Source organism: Phocoena sinus, chromosome 19 (assembly GCF_008692025.1).
Source record: "Phocoena sinus isolate mPhoSin1 chromosome 19, mPhoSin1.pri, whole genome shotgun sequence".
Taxonomy (NCBI): domain Eukaryota; kingdom Metazoa; phylum Chordata; class Mammalia; order Artiodactyla; family Phocoenidae; genus Phocoena; species Phocoena sinus.
Window position 1 is genome coordinate 3,560,136 of NC_045781.1, and position 21,370 is coordinate 3,581,505.

At 48.5% G+C, this 21,370-nt stretch overlaps 2 protein-coding genes across 2 annotated transcripts in view; one reads left to right on the forward strand and one right to left on the reverse strand.

Annotated features, from left to right (window-relative positions):
- Nucleotides 1-615, reverse strand: part of CDC42EP5 (CDC42 effector protein 5) — a 74,363-nt gene extending 73,748 nt beyond the window's left edge. The window contains exon 1 of the mRNA XM_032612982.1: nucleotides 485-615. The gene's annotated coding sequence lies outside the window, so the exon portion shown is untranslated. The remainder of the gene's footprint in view (nucleotides 1-484) is intronic.
- Nucleotides 616-3,054: 2,439 nt separating this feature from the next.
- Nucleotides 3,055-11,519, forward strand: LOC116743885 (leukocyte immunoglobulin-like receptor subfamily A member 6). The gene is made up of 12 exons (XM_032612999.1): nucleotides 3,055-4,716; nucleotides 4,876-4,911; nucleotides 5,095-5,379; nucleotides 5,527-5,829; nucleotides 6,057-6,353; nucleotides 6,616-6,918; nucleotides 7,196-7,240; nucleotides 8,794-8,907; nucleotides 9,221-9,296; nucleotides 9,382-9,419; nucleotides 9,641-9,696; nucleotides 10,723-11,519. The coding sequence occupies exons 1-12, from the start codon at nucleotides 4,683-4,685 to the stop codon at nucleotides 10,864-10,866; spliced, it is 1,731 nt and encodes a 576-aa protein (XP_032468890.1). The 5' UTR covers nucleotides 3,055-4,682; the 3' UTR covers nucleotides 10,867-11,519.
- Nucleotides 11,520-21,370: the final 9,851 nt, after the last annotated feature.

The window sequence follows — 21,370 nt, forward strand, 5'->3', positions numbered from 1 at the left end:
CAAGCCACAACTACTGAAGCCCACGGGCCTAGAGCCTTTGCTCCACAACAAGAGAAGCCACCGCAATGAGAAGCCCGCGCACCGCAAGGAAGAGTAGCCCCCGCTCACCACAACTAGAGAAAGCCCATGCACAGCAACGAAGACCCAGCGCAGCCAAAAATAAATAAATAAGCTAACTTAAAAAAAAAGAGCCCCGGTCCGGGAGGATCCCACATGCCGCGGAGCGGCTGGGCCCGTGAGCCATGGCCGCTGAGCCTGCGTGTCTGGAGCCTGTGCTCCGCAACGGGAGAGGCCACAACAGTGAGAGGCCCGCGTACAGTGAGAGGCCCACGTACCGCAAAAAAAAAAAAAAAAAAGATAACAAGTGTTGGCAAAGTTGTGGAAAAAAGAACCCTATGCATTGTTGGTGGGAAGGCAAATCGGTGCAGCCACCGTGGAAAACAGTATGGAGTTTCCTCAAAAAATTAAAAATAGAACTACCTACCATATGATCCAGCAATTCCACTTCCGGGTATATATCCAAAGCAGATGAAACCACAGTCTCGGAGAGATATCTGCACTCCTATGTTCACTGCAGCATTATTCACATTAGCCAGGATATGGATACAACCTCAATGCCTGTCGAAAGATGAAGAGATAAAATGTGAGATACGCGTGTGTGCGCACACACACACACACACACACACACACACACACACACTGGAATATTATTCAGCCTTTAAAAAGAAGGGAATCCTTCCGTTTGGGAAACGTGGATGAAACTGGAGGACATTATGTGAAGTAGAAGAAGCCAGACACAGACAGACAAGTACAGCCCGAGCTCACTTCCCTGGGGGATCTAAAATAATCAGACTCATAGAAACACAGGAGAATGGTAGTTGCCAGAGGCTGGGAAAGGGGTCAGTGGGGAGATGCTGGTCACGGGGAACAAAGTTCAGTTACGCAGTCGAGTAACTTCTGGAGATGTGATGTACAGTGATGTGACTACAGTTCACAATATTCCATCGTAGACTTGAAATTTGCTCACAGGATAGACCTTAAGTGTTCTCACCACACACACACTCACACACAAATGTTCAGTGTGTGAGGTCATGGATATGTTAATTAGCTTAATTGTGGTGATTATTTCACAAGGTAAGTGTATATAAAAACATCAAGTGGGACTTCCCTGGCGGTCCGGTGGTTAAGAATCCCCCTTCCAGTGCTTGGGACGCAGGTTGGATCCCTGGTCAGGGAACTAAGATCCCACATGCCACGGGGCAACTAAGCCCACAAGCTGCAAGTACTAAGCCCATGCACTCTCGAGCCTGCGCACGCAACGAAAGATCCCGCCTGCCACAGCGAAGATCCTGCGTGCCACAACTAAGACCCAACACAGCCAAATAAATAAATAAATAAATAAATGTTCTTTTAAAAAATAAAAGTTGTACACCTTAAATATACACAATTTTTGTTACTTATATCTCAATAAAGCTGAAAATTTTTTCTTTCATTTAATTACACCAAGCACATTGGTAGTTATTCCATTTCTAATTTTAGGCTGTTACTCCCATGTTAATATATGTATTTACATTTTTATTTCTAAACAACTATGCATTCTCCTCCTCCATTAGAGAAGACAATGCTCTCATTATACTTTACCTGAAATATGGGTACTCTGTATACGTGTATGTGCGTGTGCACATCTGTGTGTCTGTGTGCACACGTGTGGGTGCATCTGTGGGTGTGTGTACAAGTTGTGTTAGTTAATTTTTCAGTGCTTTTCATACCATTTTTTCCTCATGTTACATCTCACTTTCTCCATTACATCTCTTAGCATTCCTTTCACTGAGTGTGAAAATAGTAAAATATCTAAGAACCTGGGTCTCTGGAAATGCCTTCTTTCACTCTCATTCTCTCTTTATCAAGTTACTGGAAAACATTTCTTATTTCAAACTAAGTGTGTGACTCAACTACTGGGAGAGGAACATACATGTGATGGGTGAGGGATCCATCCCCACCAGAACCCTCCTTATCTCTCAGGAAGACGCAGCCTGACGTGGTGGGCTTAGCGGAATGGACACAGCTCCCACCGGTCAGATGTGGTGGCTGGAATCCCCTCATATTTAGGGATTTAGCCTCTGATGAGCCTTTCACTTTTGTCCCTTAAAAATAATTTGGCTCAGTGTAAAACTCTTCCCAATAAATTCCCTGAAGGTATTTCTCCAATATCTTCTGGCATCGCCTTTTGGTACGGGGTGGTCTGGTCCCAATGAGCTTGTCATTCTCTTAATGGTAATCTGCATTTTCTACAGGAAGTCGTTTCAGGACATTTGTAGGGCCTCAGGACAGTCGTCCTTCATTTTTTTCAGTTGAAATTTTCACAAAGTAGAATTAACCATTTCGAAGCATACAATTCAGTCTGAGATACTTTTTTTTTTAATTTAACCTTCATTTTCTTAATTTACCATGAAGGGTCAAGATACAGATGTCACTTTTAAATACAGGCGTCCTAGCACTTAGTTGGCCTGTCCTCATCTCTGAAAAATGTTCAATTCTTCATTTCTTTGGCCGTTGTTATACGTCACGACCTTTCCTTCTGACACTTACAATAGATATGACGTGGGCCCTCCTCATTCTATTCCCCAAGTATCTTGAATTTCCATTTCTGGTCTCTCTAACCTTCATTGTGGAACATTTCCTCGATATTGTTTTCAATTCCATAATTGGTCCCTCAGCTGTCTTGTCCTTGATGGGATGACGTTTTTTAATGTGTTCATTCTACTGGATTTGTCACCTCTACCTTTTCTAACTCTTAATAACTGCCCTTTCTTCTATAAAATAATCCATATGGTTGCCTCCCTTTATTTTTCAGATACTTAAACACGCTTAATTTAAATCGACTGTCATATTGTCCTACTGATTCTATTTTTTCATATTTTTATTTCAGCAAAGCCACTAATTGTGTTGTGATACAATCAAGATATTCACATCAAGTATGTCCTAGACTTTTTTTCAGCTCTTTATTGGTTTCCTACTGATTCTGTTCCCTTGCCTAGGACACCCGCACTCGTCCGCAGACGGCTGTCCGTAGCACTGTCATCACTACTAGGGGCACTGTGATGTCCATTCCTGTTCAAGGCTCTGCCCTCACACCCCCGGTCTCTCCTAGAAGGCTTCTCCCGGGGCTGTCCTGGGAGTCAGGCTGACCAGGGGAGACTGCTGCAGCTGCTCTGCCCCGTGCTGCCCACCGTCTCAGACTTAGCATCTGCTCACAGCTGTGGCCTCAGGGATGGTCCAATGGGACCCTCACACTCTCACGAGGGTGGACGCCCATGGCTGACAATCGTGGACTGAGTTTGTTTCATGCCACACAGGGGAGGTGGCTCAATGCTGACCACGGGCTTGGGGCAGTGAGCAGAGCTATCCCAGTGCCCGTCCAGAAACGCGGGGAAGTGCGGCCGCAGCTTCAACCTTCACCTGGAGCCCTGACCCCTCCCTGCCTGTGAGGACCTGGGTCCCTCTCTCTGTCCACACAGGTGGGAACCTCCTCCCTATGACCCCCTTGATGATCCCAGTCAGTGGGCGCCACTCAGCCTAGTTGCCTCTTCTTTGGTCTGGTTCCCTCTCCATTTGGGGAAGTTTCTTTCTCTTTTTCTGCATGTGTCTGTGGGTACGTGTTTCAGAAATATTCAAAATAGCACTTCTCAGTGTTAGGAGCAGAGGAGGGCTCTTAGGTGGGCACCACAATCACCCACTTTGCCGTGGAGTCTGAGCCCAGGATCCTTTCATGTCCCACCCACTGCTGTTGTCACCTGCTCTGGAAATTAACAATGGTGATCCTGCAATGAACCTGACACCATTGAGCTCACAGCCACTCTGAGGAGTGCGGCTCGCGACAACATGCCCAGGAGGAAACTCAGGCTCAGAAAGGGCATTGCCCTCACGGTCACAAGAGCAGTGGGGACAGATTTCAATAGAGATGTTTTCCTTCAAACTGAGACCTCTAACTCAAATCAAGGTCCCCTAAGCTTTCAGGCAGGATGACAAGACGGGGAGGAGAGCCCTGTCCAAGGATTAAGGGCCACCAAGCAGGCAGGAATGACTCAGGGGTTTGTTCCCAGGAAGGTGGAGTGGACGCTGTTTCAAGAAAAAGGGAGAAGTCCCTGAAGGGAGCTGAGATAGAAAGCAAAGCCACACTCTGGGGCCAGGGGAGCATGTTTCCTTCCTTATTTCCCCGAACTTCTCCTCTGTGCTCATTGCCACACTGACCTCCAGGGAGCTGTAGGCAGATGTTAAACGTGTGTCTCTGCTGACCTGAGCTCTGCGGTGCAGCAGGAACCTGCAACCTCCCTGAAGCATCGCCAGGGCCTGGGTGACCCCTGTCCATGGTGAGGACCCCACAGGGACCTGCCGATGGACCGGCTAAGGACGAAGGAGACCCAACGGGGAGGCTCTGAGAGGGAAAGACGTGCTCGGGTCACCCCCACCTGGAAGGGGTGTCTCAGGAAGACACCGGGTCTGTCATGGGAATGAGAGCCAGGCTCCTGGGGAGGGGCAGTTCCCCTTCCTGTGGGGCCGCTGACGTGACAGTCCCGTAACGGGGAGGACCAGCCTCCCAGTGGACACACCCTCGGGTCTCCGTCCTGAGGGCACCGTGGTCTCCTCCATCTGCACCGCCTGGACCACAGGGACGAGACGCCATGACTCCCAGCCTCACGGCCCTGCTCTGCCTCGGTGAGATGGAGGAGGGGGAGGGGAAGCCCCAGCCAGGGAGGGACCCCTCCCCACAGCCAGGCTGCTCTGTCAGGACACCCCAGGACTCAGGAGGCTCACGGGTAGGAGAGGCGCTGCTCAGGATTCAGGGCGAGCCTCTCACAGGGGTCTCTCTTCCAGGGCTGAGCGTGGGCCTGAGGACCCAGGAGCAGGCAGGTGAGTCTGTCCCCAGGTGTCCCAGCTCCCTCCTGATCATGGGGACAAGGGGCTACCCCCAGGCAGTGGGGTGGGGAACAGCAGTTTTGAGCTGAAGGAAGGGGAGTCTGGGAGGTTGCGGGCTGAGAGCTGGGGACCTGGGGGTGAAGATGTCTTGTGACGCAACCTCTGATGTCCTTCCAGGCACCCTCCCCAAACCCACCATCTGGGCTGAGCCAGGCTCTGTGATCCCCTGGGGGAGCCCCGTGACCATCTGGTGTCAGGGGACCCTGGAGATCTGGGATTTCTATCTGAATAAAGAGGGAAGCTCAGCTCCCTGGTACAGACAGCCGTCACTGGAGCCCGGGGACAAGGGCAAGTTCTCCATCTCATACATGAGAAACTCCTACGCAGGGAGATATAACTGTTACTATCGCAGCCCCACTGGCTGGTCACAGCGCAGTGACCCCCTGGAGCTGGTGGTGACAGGTGAGAGGACACTCGGGGGTCCCAGCCTCAGGCTCTGCCCTCAGGAAGGGGGTCTGCTCTCAGGGGTGTGTCCCTCTCACAGCCCAGCCCTGGAGGAGGAAAGGGGGGTGTGAGCCCCATTTCACAAGCTCCCTCCTTCTCTCCTAGAGGCCCACAGCAAACCCACCCTCTCAGCCCTGCCGAGCCCTGTGGTCACCTCGGGAGGGAACGTGACCCTCCAGTGTGGCTCATGGGAGGGACTGGACAGGTTCATTCTGACTAAGGAAGGAGAACCCAAGTCCTCCTGGACCCTGGATGCACAGCGAGACCCCCATGGGCGGACCCAGGCCCTGCTCCCCGTGGGTCACGTGACCCCCAGCCACAGGTGGATGTTCAGATGCCACGGCTTTTACAGGAACACCCCCCAGGTGTGGTCGGCCCCCAGTGACCTCCTGGAGCTCCTGGTCCCAGGTGAGGAGGTCCCACCCTGGCCTCACGCACTTTTTGAGGCACGAGACAGATTATTAGATGCTTTTCTCCCAGGATTGTCCCAGATGAGAGGGTGGGGTGAGGGGGGAGCGGGTCGCACAGGACAGAGACACAGAGTGTGAGCGACAGTGAGGCCTGCGGACCAGGATGGGAGAAGGGGCTTCATGGGAGGAACCAGCCCCTACAGCCCAGGGCTGGTCTTCCCCCAGGTGTGTCTGCGAAGCCCTCCCTCCTGACCCCGCAGGGCCCTGTCGTGGCCTCTGGACAGAGCCTGACCCTCCAGTGTCGCTCTGACGTCGGCTATGACAGATTCGCTCTGTCCCAGGAGGGGAGACAGGCCCTCCCCCAGCGCCCTGGCCGGCAGCCCCAGGCTGGGCTCTCTCAGGCCGACTTCCCCCTGGGCCCGGTGACCAACACCCTCGCGGGCCGGTACAGATGCTACGGTGGACACAACCTCTCCTCCGAGTGGTCGGCCCCCAGTGACCCCCTGGACATCCTGGTGGCAGGTGAGGAGCCAGCGGGTCAGTCAGGGACCCAGACTCTGCACAGGCCCTGCCGGGGGAGCCCCAGCTGGTGATGCTGGGACCAGGCGTGAGGGGTCCCCAGGGAGGGAGGGAGAGAGACAGAGAGAGACGGGGGTGGGCAGGGAGAGGGAGAGACTCGGAGAAAACAGAGACAGACAGAGATGAGGGGCCTCAGGGAGGCCCTGCTGAGTCGCAGTTAGGAACCAGGGGGCGGGCAGCCCCTCACCCCCCTTCCTCTCTCTAGGGTGGTTCCCTGACACGCCCTCCCTCTCCGTGCAGCCGGGCCCCGTGGTGGCCTCAGGAGAGAACGTGACCCTGCTGTGTCAGTCAGGGAGCACAAAGGAAACTTTCCTTCTGTCCAAGGAGGGGGCAGCCCGGCCCCCACTGCGTCTTAGATCAAAGTACCAAGGTGGGCATTTCCAGGCCGAATTCTCCATGAGTCCCGTGACCTCAGCCCACAATGGGACCTACAGGTGCTACAGCTCACTCAGCAGTAACCCCTACCTGCTGTCACACGCCAGTGCCCCCCTGGAGCTCACGGTCTCAGGTGAGGGACCCTGACCCTGTCCTCTCTGACTCAGTCAGCTCAGGGCTCTGTCCCGAGCACTCTGGGCTGGGGTTGAGTGAGGGGACTGTGACGGAGGGTCACCCAGAGGGGGATCTGCCCCTCAGAGGCCCTCCCATACCCTCCCACACCTTCTCACCTCACCTGGAATCCGGAACCTGACGACTGTAGAGGAGACCACAGGGCAGGTGTAAGGGAAAGGTTTCATAAGGTGGGGACTCCAGGGTCAGCTACACCCCCTTCCCGTCCTCATTCGCAGGACATTCCGGGGGCCCCAGCCCCCCACCGACAGGCCCCAGTTCAACAACTGGGGAGTCACTGAGGCCTCTCTGCAGAGGGAGCACAGGCCACCCCAAGGCAGTTTCAGAGTCTCTGGGAGGATCTAATGCCCTCAGATCCTCAAGGACAGGCTCGGGGTCAAGCAGAGATGCCAGGAGGACCCCAGGGCTCCAGGGACTCGGAGGCTGGTAGATGAAGGGTGGGGGTCATGGAGAGGGAATGACCCCTCGGGGCCCATCTTGGGGGAGGAGCAGTGGGCTTATGTGGGGAGAAGCAGCCCCCGACCCTCACCTTCTGTCCTGACCCCCAGGAGGCTCTGAAGTTGGGGCCCTTCCCCCCACGGAGCCAGGCCCGCAGACGGCTGACTGAGGGTCTGTGGGACATGGTGTTGGGTCCAGGGGGGCAGGGCTCAGTTTTGGCCTTGGTTCAGGCACCTCTGGAGACGCTGACTTGGACCCCCTTCCCCTGCCTGGGCCTCAGTTTCTCCAAGTGTAAAAGCAGAGAATCGTGGCCCGGAGCTTAGATTTCCTTCAGTTCTGACTTCTGGCTGTGACCCCCCAGGAGAGGAGGCCTCACAGGGAGGCCCCTGAGGATGTGACTGTATGGGGGCCTGTCCCCAGTGCCGCAGTGATGGTGGCATTGTACGGGGAGGGGGAGGGGAGGCAGGACAATGGCCCAGGGCGCCCAGGCCCTCCCGCTTCAGCTCAGGGAGCCCAGCTTGAGTGGAAAGAGCAAGGGCTGGAGTCAGACTCCAGGTTCAGACCCAGCTCTGAGCTCCTGCGGTGGGCCCTGGGCAGGTGCTTTCTTTCCTCTGAGTCTCAGGTTGGTGGTCTGTAAGCTCCCTGGTCCCACCATGCTCACAGGCCTGCTGTGAGGTGAGATGAAATGACGGGTGGTCTTCACAGAGCTCAGGAGGGCAGAGCCCCCAGCCCAGCCCAGGCCTTCCCAGGGGCATCAGGGCCCTGCAGGGTGGGGTGGGGGTCCTGGGAGAGAGACAGAGTCCACCCCATGTAGCCCTGCAGACCCCCTACAGATGAGCAGAGCTCAGGAGGGCAGAGCCCCCAGCCCAGCCCAGGCCTTCCCAGGGGCATCAGGGCCCTGCAGGGTGGGGAGGGGTCCTGGGGAGAGAGACAGAGTCCACCCCATGTAGCCCTGCAGACCCCCTACAGATGAGCAGAGCTCAGGAGGGCAGAGCCCCCAGCCCAGCCCAGGCCTTCCCAGGGGCATCAGGGCCCTGCAGGGTGGGGAGGGGTCCTGGGGAGAGAGACAGAGTCCACCCCATGTAGCCCTGCAGACCCCCCACAGATGAGCAGCCCTCAGAGCACAAAGCTGGTGTCTGCTGGGGGGCAGCTCAGGAGAGCTCAGGGAGCCCACAGCCCTGGGTTCCAATCCCAGCTCTGCCACCTCCAGACTGGGTCACCTGGGGTTGGTGAATTCCCTCTCTGTGCCTCAGTTTCCTCATCTGTAAAATGGGTGGGGTGGGTTAGAGGAGATGAATGCACAGACCCCAGCACGAGCCTGCACACAGTAGGCGCTCAATTAAATGGCATCTTGGGCTCACTCATGACGTCACTGGTGCCCCAGGTCTCAAATGGTACCTGAACGTCCTGATTGGGGTCTCGGTGGCCTTCGTCCTGCTGCCCCTCGTCCTCCTCGTCCGACACCGGGGTCAGAGCAGACGCAGGAAGTCGGGTGAGTAGGGAACGGGGTGACCCAGACCCCTGGAGGTGGTGGGCTTAGGGCACCAGCCAAAGGGAAACCTAAGAGATGGGCAAGGTCAGCTTAGAAAAAGATTGTCCAGAGTCTGAAAGTCAAAAATCTAGAAAGAAAACACGTACTGTCAGCTGACATGTATAATTTAAGGTGTTCTCCCCCTTTTCAATCTCATGAAGGGTTGAAACATGTACGCAAGTATGAGTTCAGGTCTCCTTCTTTCCTCCTGAATCCCGAGTGAGGGGCGGGGGTCGTAAGAGTCCCAGGGCCGAGCCTCTGTCATCTGCCCCAGCCCAGGGCGAGGCTGATTTCCACCCTCCCGCAGGGGCTGCAGACCCAGAGCCCAAGGACACAGGCCTGCAGAGCAGGTAACTCCCGCCCCGAAGACCCCCAGGCCCGCCCCGCCAGCAGCTCCCCCTCATTCTCCCCCTAACACGCCCGCCTCCTCCCCAGCTCCTGCCCAGCCGCCGCCACCCAGGACCAGGCCCTCTGTGAGCAGAAGAGGACGGGGTGGGGGACACAGGGTTCTGGAGGCACCTGTGTGGGGGAGGGGAAGGCTGGGAAGGGGTGGGCTCAGGGGGTGCGGACTGAAACCCCACACTTCCCCTCACCCCTGGGTCTCAGTGGCCCCTTCTGGATGCACTGCGGGGGCTCCAGCCCTGAGGGATCTCAGGGGATCCCGCCAAGCGATACACACCCTGTTCCGCCCCAGCAGATGCTGCCGTGAAGGACACACAGCCTGAGGACGGGGTGCAGCTGGACCATCCGGTGAGACCCCTGCTCCTGTCCAGGCCACCAGAGACCTTCTTGTTGCCAAACTCAGTCCAAGGGACACGTCTCTGTCCTCACATCCCGGCTCCAGCAGCGTCCCACACTGACCTCTCCTTCCGGGCTTCCTGGGTCGTCCTGCTGTGACTCCACCCCTCCTGCTTCCTTGTGACCTCATGGCCCCTCCTTCGGGGTCCCCTTTCCTGGCTCCCCGTCCTCTGTCTGACCCTCTGGCGTTGCAGAGAAGCCCCACGTCTCAAGAGGATTTGTGAATAAGTGAATCACCTGAAAGTCCCCAGGCGCCCCTTCCTTCATTCACCCAAAAGCGGTGCACAAGGAGAGCGCATCCCCCCGGCTCCCTGTAGGTGCTGCAGGTGCAGCAGGGAGCTCACCTGGTGGGTGAGAAGACTATATGTAAAGAAGCAGGTAGCGTCCTAGAATGCAAGGTCCCGATAAGGAAAGTAAAGCAAGAGAAGGTTACAGAGTGCATGGTGGGGGGGCAGCAAGTGCAAAGGTCCTGAGGCAGGGACGCTTTTGCAGGAAGATGGCCGTGCGGCTGGAGCCAAATGTGCAAGGGAGATAACATGTTAATACAGAAATCAGAACCGTAGAAAGAATCCAGAGGCTCCAAGGTGTTAGGAGGTCCCCGGAGTTTCCATCAGGAAAGTGACCTGACCTAAGGTTTTAAAGCATCACTCTGCCAACACAGTGGAAAGCTGACGGAAGGAGATCACAGTGGATCCAGGAAGTCCCCTTTCTGTCCTACTCTCTCCCTCCAGCAGAACAGGCAGGATGCAGGACGTACAGGCAGGAGGGGACGTACGCCCAGGTGAACCACTCAAGATCAAGACTAAGGCGGGGGGTGGCCACCTCTCCTTCCTCCCTGTCGGGGAGATTGCTGGACACGAAGGACAGACAAGCGGAAGAGGACGGGCAGAGGGACGGTCAGGTGGGCCCCATCCTGTCTGGGCCCCCAGGCTTCCTCCACCCCAACCACACACCCTCCCTCCCTCTCCCCCACCGCAGGCCGCTGCATCTGAAGCCCCCCAGGATGTGACCTATGCCCAGCTGAACCACTCGACCGTCAGACGGGAGACTGCACCCCCTGCCCCCCAGTCAGGGGAGCCCCCAGAAGAGCCCAGCGTGTATGCTGCTCTCGCCGTCCGCTAGCCCAGGAAGGACCCAGACCCCACGCTCCAGGGAGGAAGACTGCACGGACCCCGGAAGGCACAGGAGCTGCCTGCCCGCAGTGGACACCACCTAACGACCAACAGACAGCCTGGACTCCCAATACAGACCACCAGGAGCCCCTGGGACCCTTTGGCAGTCACCTGATTCTACCCTCAAAGATAACAAATATCCTTACGTTTTAGAAAAAAAGCAACAGACTTCTCAATTACCAATGATTTTGAAAAAGAATAGCAAATGATTCCAAATGAAGGTAGAAGCAGGGAAATAACAATGACAAGAGTAGCTACTAATGAGGACAAAGAAAAAGTAGAGAAAAATCAATAAACCCAAAAACTTCAATCCTGAAAACATTAATCACACGTATAAACCCTAGGCTCAACGACCAAGGGAAAAAGAGAGAAGGCATGCTTTACCATTATCATGACACTACGGCAGATCCTACAGACTTTACATAAATAAAGAATTTTATGAACAATTTATGCCATTATATTAGAAAATGTAGATGAAATGGACAAAAATTCTCTAAAATATAATTTACCAAAATGATGAACATTAGGATAAATAGGAAATCTGGATTGTTGTATATATTAAATATGTGGAGTCTATGATTTAAAATTTTCCCAAAAAGTGAACTCTTAGTCCGGAAAGCTTCACTGGTGAATGCTTCTGAACACGTATGCACTTATGAAATACACACACACACACACACACACACACACACACCAAACTTACACAAGCTTCTGCAGAGAATAGGGAAGGAAAGGAATACTCCCCGCAACACCTTTTGTCGGGCCAGAAAAAAATTGAGACCAAAACCTGACAAAGAAACTACAAAATGGGAAAATCACAGGAAGCTGTCTTTTATTAGAATTTATAAAGAATTCTGTCTTTTATTTTCCTAAACAAAATATTCACAAACGAGATTCATTGCTATATAAAATGAGTAATATATCATGAACTTGCAGGTATTTTTTTTTAAGGAATGCATGGGTGGTTTCATCCTCAGAAATCAATCAATACAATTCAAACATTAAAAGAAGAAATCTGAAAAATCATCATATCAACAGATGCAAAGCTTTTGATAAAATACATCACCAATTTATAATGAAAAAAACTCAGGAATAAAAGGGAATTTCCTATTATTTGTAAAAGCATCTTTTAAAATCTACAATAGAAATCATTTTTAAAGGTAAAAACGTGTAATCCTTCTGCCTGCAATTGCGAGTGAGCCAGGAACGTTCACTATTACCCTTCTATTCGGCAGGCCTGGAAGAACCAACCAATTAAATAAAGAAAAAAAAAAAGTGATAGGCACTGAGGGATGGAATAAAACTGTATTGCTCAAGATTACAAAACTGTGTGAGTGGAAAATCCAAAATAGAATAAGGACCTATTATTCGAATTTGAAAAGAATTTATCTAACGTCACTGGGTACATCATCACAACATATAAAAGTCAGTTGCATTTCAGACTTCCAGTTTTGGAGCAGGAGAAAACAGAAGTATGAATCCCTAACCTCCCACAAAGCACAGTAAGACTCCTGGACTTTACATGCACAACAAACGTAAGAATACAGGCATACCTCCATTTATTGTACTCCCCAGATATTGCAGGGATGTTTTTGTTTTTGTTTCTACAGATTGAAGGTTTGTGGCACCTCACATCAAGCAAGCCCATCAGTGCCCTTTTCCCAACAGCGTTATTATTATTATTTTATTGATTTTTGGCTGTGGTGGGTCTTCCTTGCTGCGCGTGGGGCTTTCTCTAGTTGTGGCGAGCGGGGCTACTCTTTGTTGCCGTGCACTGGCTTCTCATTGCAGTGGCTTCTCTTGTTAGGGAACATTAGCTTTAGGTGCACGGGCTTCAGTAGTTGCAGCACATGGGCTCAGTAGTTGCGGTGCGTGGGCTCCAGAGCGCAGGCTCAGTAGTTGTGGCGCACGGGCTTAGCTACTCCGCGGCATGTGGGATCTTCCCAGACCAGGAATCAACCCATGTCCCCTGCATTGGCAGGTGGATTCTTAACCACTGTGCCACCAGGGAAGTCCCCAACAGCATTATTTTTTAATGTATGTACATTGTGTTTTTAGACCAATGCTATTGTACACTTAACAGACTACAATATAGTGTAAACATAACTTTCATATGCACTAGGAAAACAAAAAACTGTGGGACTCGCTTTAATGTGATATTTGCTTTATTGCTGTGGTCTGCAACTGAACCTGCAATATCTCCAAGGTCTGCCTGTACTCTGAAGGGTAGAGAGAAGGCAGCAGACACACTAAGACTGCTAAGACCCCAGTAATGACACAGTGGGTGTCAAAGGAGACCGAGTAGGGTACCTGGACTGCCCCATCCACCTGGCAGTAATGAGTCAGTGCCCCAGCCATGTGTAAGAAAAGTCCTTCTATAACAAAGATTTACATAAGACCCAGACTCTCAAAACATAATATCCAAAATGACCAGGTCTAATTTGAAAAACCATTCGTCACAACAGGAACCAGGAAAATCTCGTCTTGAGTGAGAAAAAACCATCCTTAACAGCTGCTAACACTGAGATGACACAGATTTTGGAATTTTCTGACAAGGATTTTAAAACAGCCATAATAAAAATGCTTTGAGGAGCAATTACACACATGCTTAAAGTAAATCTAAAAAACTAGAAAGGCTCAGCGAAAAAAGAGAAGACATAAAGAACGCAACGGAGGACTTCCCTAGTGGTGCAGTGGTTAAAAATCCGCCTGCCAAGGCAGGGGACACGGGTTTGAGCCCTGGTCCGGGAAGATCCCACATGCCTTAGAGCAACTAAGCCCCTGAGCCACAACTACTGACCCTGCACTCTAGAGCCCGCAAGCCACAACTACTGAAGCCCGCGTGCCTAGAGCCCGTGCTCCGCAACAAGAGAAGCCACTGCAATGAGAAGCCCGCGCACCGCAACGAAGAGTAGCCCCCGCTCGCCGCAACCAGAGAAAGCCCGCGGGCAGCAATGAAGACCCAACGCAGCCAAAAATAAAACAAATTTTAAAAAAAGAACGCAATGGATATTTCAGATCTGAAAGATACAATAATTAAAATAAAAGGCTCCACGGATGGACGGACACAACAAAAGAATGGAGGCAACAGAGGAAATGATGTAAAACACAAGGATAAAAACTACTCAGTCTGGACACCAGTGAGAACATATTCTGGAAAAGCATGAGAACGGACTCTCAATGACTTCACATCCCTGGGATCTGAATCCTAAAACCAGAGGAGAAAGAGAATAAGACTGGAAAACTATTCAAGAAATAATGGCTGAAATTTCCCCAAACTTTGCAGAAGCCATGAGTCTCTGCATATATGAAACTCAGTGAACCCCAAACAGGATGAGCCCCAAGAAATCTAATGCAAGATGCATCACAATCCAGAAAAAGAGGAAGAAGTTCCTTGCATGCAGTGAGACAGAAATGCCTCCTCACTGTGGAGGGAACCCACCACTCACGTGACCTTGGACTTATCAGAAGGTAGTGGCACAACAGTTTCAAGTGCTGAAAGAAAAGAACTGTCCATCCCCAATGCTACGCATTGTGAAACTATCCTTCAGGAATGAAGGGGACATAAAGACAATCTCAGGTGAAGGAAAACTGAGAGGATTTATCACAAGCAGCAACAAAGACCCAATGCAGCCAAAAATAAAATTAATTAATTAAAACAAAAACTGCTCCTGGCAGGCTCCTGGTTCCCAACAGACACTGACTGATTGACAAAGAGACATCAAGTGTCTGTGCAGCTGAAACTTCCCATGATGAGCCAGGTGTTGTCATTCCCACCAAGTCATTGGGTTGCAACCCACTGTTGCATGAGTGGTAAACCTGGGGCCAGGAATAGGTCCGCAGAACAAGGTAAGTCCCACAAAGGCAGGGGTTAGAGGCACAGGATACCTCCACGGCTACCTGACACGGTGACACCCCTCCCTCAGCTGTCCTCTGCAGCTTTACGGCCTGGGTCACGTCTGGGCAGCGTCAGGTTTGGGGGTGGTGTTGCTCTACAGCCCTGTACCTGAAAGATACTGAGGGAAAATGCTTTCACGGAGCAGACATCTGGGTGATGAACAGGATACCTTTTGTGTGTGTGGAAAGAACAGGGTAGAGGGAAAGATGTACACAGACCCAGGGATGGGAGCAACCGCCCTGCCTAGACAGTCAGGGGAACTGAGCGGGAGGGGACAAGGATAGCCAGGAAGGAGGAATGGGTACAGGAGTGGGCATGAGGCACGTGGTCTTTCAATGAGGTATTAATGTCCCCCCCAGAGCCTCACTGCAGACAGGGTCCTTAACAGCCAAGGGGACAGGACGCCTGGTTCAGTGGATGTTTGCCAGCCTCTGCCTCCTTGCTTACACACTGGGCCTTTGAAGGATGGCCGTGGAGACAGAGATGGAGGCTAGTCATCAGCCTGGAATCAGGGACTGATTGCCATTCACCGAGAGTGATTTAACTACAGATACTGCTGAATGTCCATTGTGTCAGCAGAGGAAAGGAACACTTGAGTCCTTAACATTGTATCATTTCTTATGGAAGCAAATCAGACATGTGGTTGCAGGTTGACTTCATCCTGGTGGAATGGACACTGGTTGAGCCTGGTATGACTAGTATGCATGTGTATATATACTGAGACATGAAATGTACCCCCTTTGTGCTGTTTGATCAGCTTTGGCAAATGTAGAAATTCACGTAGCAACTGTCACCACAATCAACATATAAAACATTGCCATCACTCCTGAAATTCCATGGTGACCTTTTTAGTCAACCTACACCCTCCAAACCCACACTGAACCAAACAGCAACCAGTGCTCCTCACTAGGAATTAGTTTTACAAGGTCTAGAATTTCATAAAAATGGAACTATAAAGTCTGTACTCTTCTGTATCTGCCCTCTTTTGTTCAGTATAATGTTTTGATTCATCAACTTTATTGGTATCTCATTTGAGTTTTCATTTCTCTAATCATTATAGATGTTAAGCAGTTTTTCATGTGCTAATTGGTCATTTATATATCTTTTTTTTTTTTTTTTTTTTTTGCAATACGCAGGCCTCTCACTGTTGTGGCCTCTCCCGCTGCGGAGCACAGGCTCTGGACGCGCAGGCTCAGTGGCCATGGCTCACGGGCCCAGCCGCTCCGCGGCATGTGGGATCTTCCTGGACCGGGGCACGAACCCGTGTCCCCTGCATCGGCAGGCGGACTCTCAACCACTGCGCCACCATTTCTTCTTTTGAGAAATGTCTGTTTAAACTGTTTTACTCAAGTGGGAAGGTTTTATTATTATTTATTTGTAAAAGTCCTTATTTATTCTACATACAAATCCTTTATCTCGCGCACACACACACACTATATATATATATATATATATATATATATATATATACACAGTCTTCTGAAGAACAAAAGTTTTTAATTTTATGAAGTCCAATAAATCTTTTGTTTTTGTTGTTTTCTGTGCTTTTTGTACCTTTCTTAAGAAATCTTTGTTTGGGACTTCCCTGCTGGTCCAGTGGTTAAGACTTAGCCTTCCAATGCAGGGGGTGCGGGTTCAATCCCTGTTTGGGAGCTATGATCTCACATGCCTCGCGGCCAAAAAACCAAAACATAAAACAGAAGCAATATTGTAACAAATTCAATAAAGCCTTTAAAAGAAATCTTTGTCTAATCCAAGGTTGTGGAGATTTTCTTTAATGTCTCCTTTTAGACACTTTATGGTTTTGCTATTGCAATTAGATCTACGATCCATTTCATGTGAATTATTGTGTATGGTGTGAGGTAAAGGTGAAGCTTCATTTTTTCCAAATAAATATCCAGTTCTTCCAGAAACATTTGTTAAGAAGATTATCTTTTCCTCAAGGAAGTACTCTGTTCCTTCGTTACAAATCAATTGATCATATATGTGTGTTTACTCCTGGGATCTCTGTTGTTTATTTTTCCCCCCTATCCTTATGCAAATTCCACACTGTCCACTACATTTGTTCCTTCCATATAAAGTCTTGGAATAAGACGTCCAATTTTACTCCTTTTCTAAATTCTTGAGCTATTATTGCTCTTACATATTTCTACCTCCATTTTAGTATCAGCTTGTCAATTGCTACAAAAGCTAGTTCAGATTTTGATTGGTGTTTCTTTGAGTACACATCAATTTAGAGAGAGCTGATATCTTAAAATATTGAGTCTTTCAATCAATAAATGCGGTATATCTTTTGTTGCTGTTCTTTAATTTCTCTTACCGACGTATTACAGTTCTTCGTCTTCAGATCTTACACATACTTATGTTTATTCCTACATGTTCATGGTTTTCGGTGCTATAGTAAAAAGTATTGTGTTTTAATTGTGCTTTCCAGTTGTCCTTTGTTAATTTGTAGAATGAAATCAATTGGTTTTTGAATATTGATCTTTTATCTTGAGACCTTGCTCCTTCACCTACTAGTTGTAGAAGCTCTTTTGTCGATTCCTTAGGAACTCCTCCATACAGGATCATGTAGATTGGGAATAAAGACAGTTTTATTCCTTCCATTTCAATCTGTAAGCTTCTTTTCCCTCTCACTTGTCTTACTGCACTGGCCAATTCTGAAGAGAAGTCATGAGAGCGTCACTGTGTGCTTCCCAACCACAGAGGGAAAGCATTTGGTATGACATCAGGTAAATGTAGATCCCAGACGCTCTTCATCCGATTAAGGAGGTTCCCTTCTATTCCTATATAGCTGGGCATTTAATTAATTTTATCAAATCATTCTGTGCATATACTTATATAATGATGTGGGTTTTCTTTGTTAGTCTATTAACATGATGGATTAACCTTACTGGTTTTCAAATATTGAACCAGCCTGGCATCTGATGATAAATCACACTTGGTTATGATATGTTATCCTTTTCCGATATGGTTGGCTTTCATATACCAATATGTTGGTGAGAAATTTTCTATGTTCTTGAGGGATATTGGTCTGCAGCTCTCTCTCCTTGTACTGTCTTTGCCTAATTTGAGTTTGGAGTAATGCTTACCTCATAAAATTGCTGCAAAGTGTTTCTTTACCTTCTGTTTCCTGGAAGAGATTGTGTAAAACTGCATTATTTCTTCCCTAAATGTTTAGTAGTACATGCCAGTGAGGCCACTCTGGCCAGGAGTCTTCTTTGTTGGAGAGTTGTTTTAACTATAAATTCAATTTCTTTAATTTTTTTTTTTTTTTTTTTTTTTTGCGGCTCCGGACGCGCAGGCTCAGCGGCCATGGCTCACGGGCCCAGCCGCTCCGCGGCATGTGGGATCTTCCTGGACCGGGGCACGAACCCGTGTCCCCTGCATCAGCAGGCGGACTCTCAACCACTGCGCCACCAGGGAAGCCCTTCTTTAATATTTTTAAAGAATATTCAGATTATTTCTCCTTAAGTGAGTTTTGGTAGTCTATGTCTCTCACGAGTTGTCAAAATTATGGGCACAGAATTGTAATATTTTCTTATTACCCTACTAATAGCAGTGGGGTTTGTAGTGATACCCTGTCATTCATTCCAAATATTGGCAAGTTGTGTCTTCCCTCTTTCTTCCGTGATTTCTCTGACTAGTGGTTTGTCAATTTTATTGGCCTTTTTAAAGAATCGGCTTTGGCTTTCATTTACTTCTGTTATTGTTTTTCTGTTTTCAGTTTCATGTAGTTCTGCCCTTTAATATTTATTACGTTTACTTTGAGGTGAGCTTGCTCTTCTTTTTCTTGTGTCTTAAAATGAAAACTTAGCTTAGCGATTAGAAACCATTCTTTCTTTCTTTCTCTCTCTTTTTTTTGGCCTCGCCACAAGGCATGTGGGATCTTCGTTCCCCAACCAGGGATAGAACCCATGCCCCCTGCACTGGAAGCGCAGAGTCTCAACCACTGGACCACCAGGGAAGTCCCAAAAACCATTCTTTTTTTAAATATGAGCACTTGCTGGTCTTACTTTCTTTCTAAACACTGCTTTAGCTGCATCTCACAAGGTTAGTGTATTTTCATTTTCATCCAGTTCAAAATATTTTCCAATTTTCCTTGAGTTCCTCACCATGGATGATTTAGAAGTGTGTTGTTTAATTTCCAAATAGCTGAAGATTTTCCAGATAGCTTTCTAATAATAGATTTTAACTTAAATTTCATTAGGGTCAGAAAAGAAGTGATGTATGATAGTAATTCTTTTAAATCTGTTAAGCTTTCTTCAATAGCCAAGGATGAAGACTATCTTGGCCAGTATCCCATGCACACTTGAAAAAGGTGTATTTTGCTATTGGTTGAGTGTGCTCTGTGTGCCAGTTAGGTCAAGTTGGTTGATAGTATAGTCAAGGTTTTCTATATCCTTGCTGATTGGCCACCTATTTGCTCTATCACTTACCAAGAGAGGAGTCTCAAAGTCCCCGACTATAACTGTTGATTTATCTACTTGTCCTTTCATTTCTGTCAGTTTTTGCTTTATATACCTTGGAGCTCTGTGGTTTTGTGTGCACGCATTTGGGATTGCTATGTCTTCTTGATGAATTGACCTTTTTATCCTTACCCCTGATAATTTTCTTGCTCTAAGGCCTCTGATACATTTTATTGTACTGTCTTGTACAGCACAGCCACCAAGGAAGGTAATGTCACTTCCTTGCTGTCCCAAAGATATCCAAGCCCTGAACCCTGCAACCTGTGAATATGTTACCTTACATAGCAAAAAGGGGCTTTGCAGATGTGACTAAATTAAGAATTTTGAGATGGGACATTATCCTAGGTAATCTGGGTGATCCCAGTGTATTCCCAAGGCTTCTTGTAAGAGGGAGGCAAAAGGATCAGAATCAGGGGTAGGACATGTGATAACAGGGGTTGGAGTGATGGAAGGAAGGGGCCACAAGCCAGGTGCTGCATGCAGGCAGCCCCTTGTAGCTGAAAAAGGCAAGGAAACAGATTCTCACCACAAAGCCACTAAGAGCAAGCAGCCCTGCTGACACCTCGACTTTAGCCCACTGAGACTGATTTTGTATCTGCGACCTCCAGAACAGTAAGACAACACATTTGTGTTGCTTAAAGCCACTAAGTTTTTGGTAATTTGTTACAACATCAATAGGAGACTAATGCAGCCACGTAAGCTTTCTTTTGATGTTTGCATAATACCTTCTTTCATCCTATTAACCTATTTATAACACTTTTAACCTATTCATACCACTGTATTAAGTGAACCTCTTGAGGACTGCATATACTTGGGTCTTACTTGCTGTTAATCCAGTCTTACAATCTCTGCCATTTAATTGTGCTTTCACCATTTATATTTAATGTAATTACTGACAAGGTTATATTTACATTTTCCCTTTTATTGTTTGTCTTCTCTTTATCCCCTCTATTGTTTGCTCTTCAAGTTTCCCTTCCCTTCCTTCTGTTTGCTTTTTGGAGTATATTTTTAGTATTCCATTATATCTATTGATATTCCAACTGAAAATCTTCACATGTTGTTTTTTTAGTGGCCGTTGCAGGCATTATAATACACACACCTAATTCCACAGAGTTACTATTTTAACTCTTCAGCAGAAACATACGGGCCTTCCCTGGTGGTCCAGTGGCTAAGACTCCACGCTCCCAATGCAGGGGGCCCAGATTCGATCCCTGGTCAGGGAACTAGATCCCATATGCTGCAATTAAGAGTTCGCATGCCACTAAGAGTTTGCATGCCACAACTAAAGATCCCGCATGCCTCAGTGAAGATCCCGTGTGCCGCAACTAAGACCCGGAGCACCCAAATAAATAAATAATTTTTTTTTTTTTTTAAAAGAGAAACACAGAAACCTTATCACCATACAGGTCCTTTCACCCTCATTCCCCATCATGTTGTAGCTGTTATATGTATTCATCTATATATATTAAAAGCTCAACCAGACATTGCTATTTTTGCTTTCAACAGCCATACATATTTTAAAGAGCTTAAGAGGAAACGAGAAAAATATGCTGTTACATTTACTTAGATATTTACCACCTTCTGCTCTTCCTTTATTGTTGAATTTCCAAGTTTCCCTCTAGAACTATTTCCTTTCTGCCTGAAGATCTTACCTTATCCCTTTTTTTAGAGCAGTTCTGCAGGCAACACATTCTCTCAGTGTTCCTTCCTCTAAGAATGACTATTTTCCTTTCATTCCTGAAGAATATATCCAGAAGAAGTCCAGGTTAGCTCTTCTTGATTTTCAGAACTATAAATCTGACCATAGTGGTTTCTGATGTGAAATCTGTAATCGTTCAAATGCTCTGTATGGAACCTGGCACTTTTCTCTGGCTGCTTTCAAATTTTTTCCCACTGGTTTGATTATGGTTGTGATGTGTAGGCATCGTTTTTATTTTATTTTACTTTTTTATTGATGTACAGTTGATATACAATATTATATGTTACAAGTATACAATATAGTGATATACAATTTCTTTTTTTGTCAATCCCAAACTCCCTGACTATCCTTCCCCACCACCCTTACCCCTGGTAACCATAAGTTTATT

Excerpts from the sequence above, each read along its gene's own strand:
- LOC116743885 (XM_032612999.1), top strand. The coding sequence starts at position 4,683 with ATGACTCCCAGCCTCACGGCCCTGCTCTGCCTCG. Across the intron at positions 4,717-4,875 it reads CACGGCCCTGCTCTGCCTCG|GGCTGAGCGTGGGCCTGAGG; the intron begins GTGAGATGGAGG and ends TCTCTCTTCCAG. Across the intron at positions 6,919-7,195 it reads CCTGGAGCTCACGGTCTCAG|GACATTCCGGGGGCCCCAGC; the intron begins GTGAGGGACCCT and ends CCTCATTCGCAG.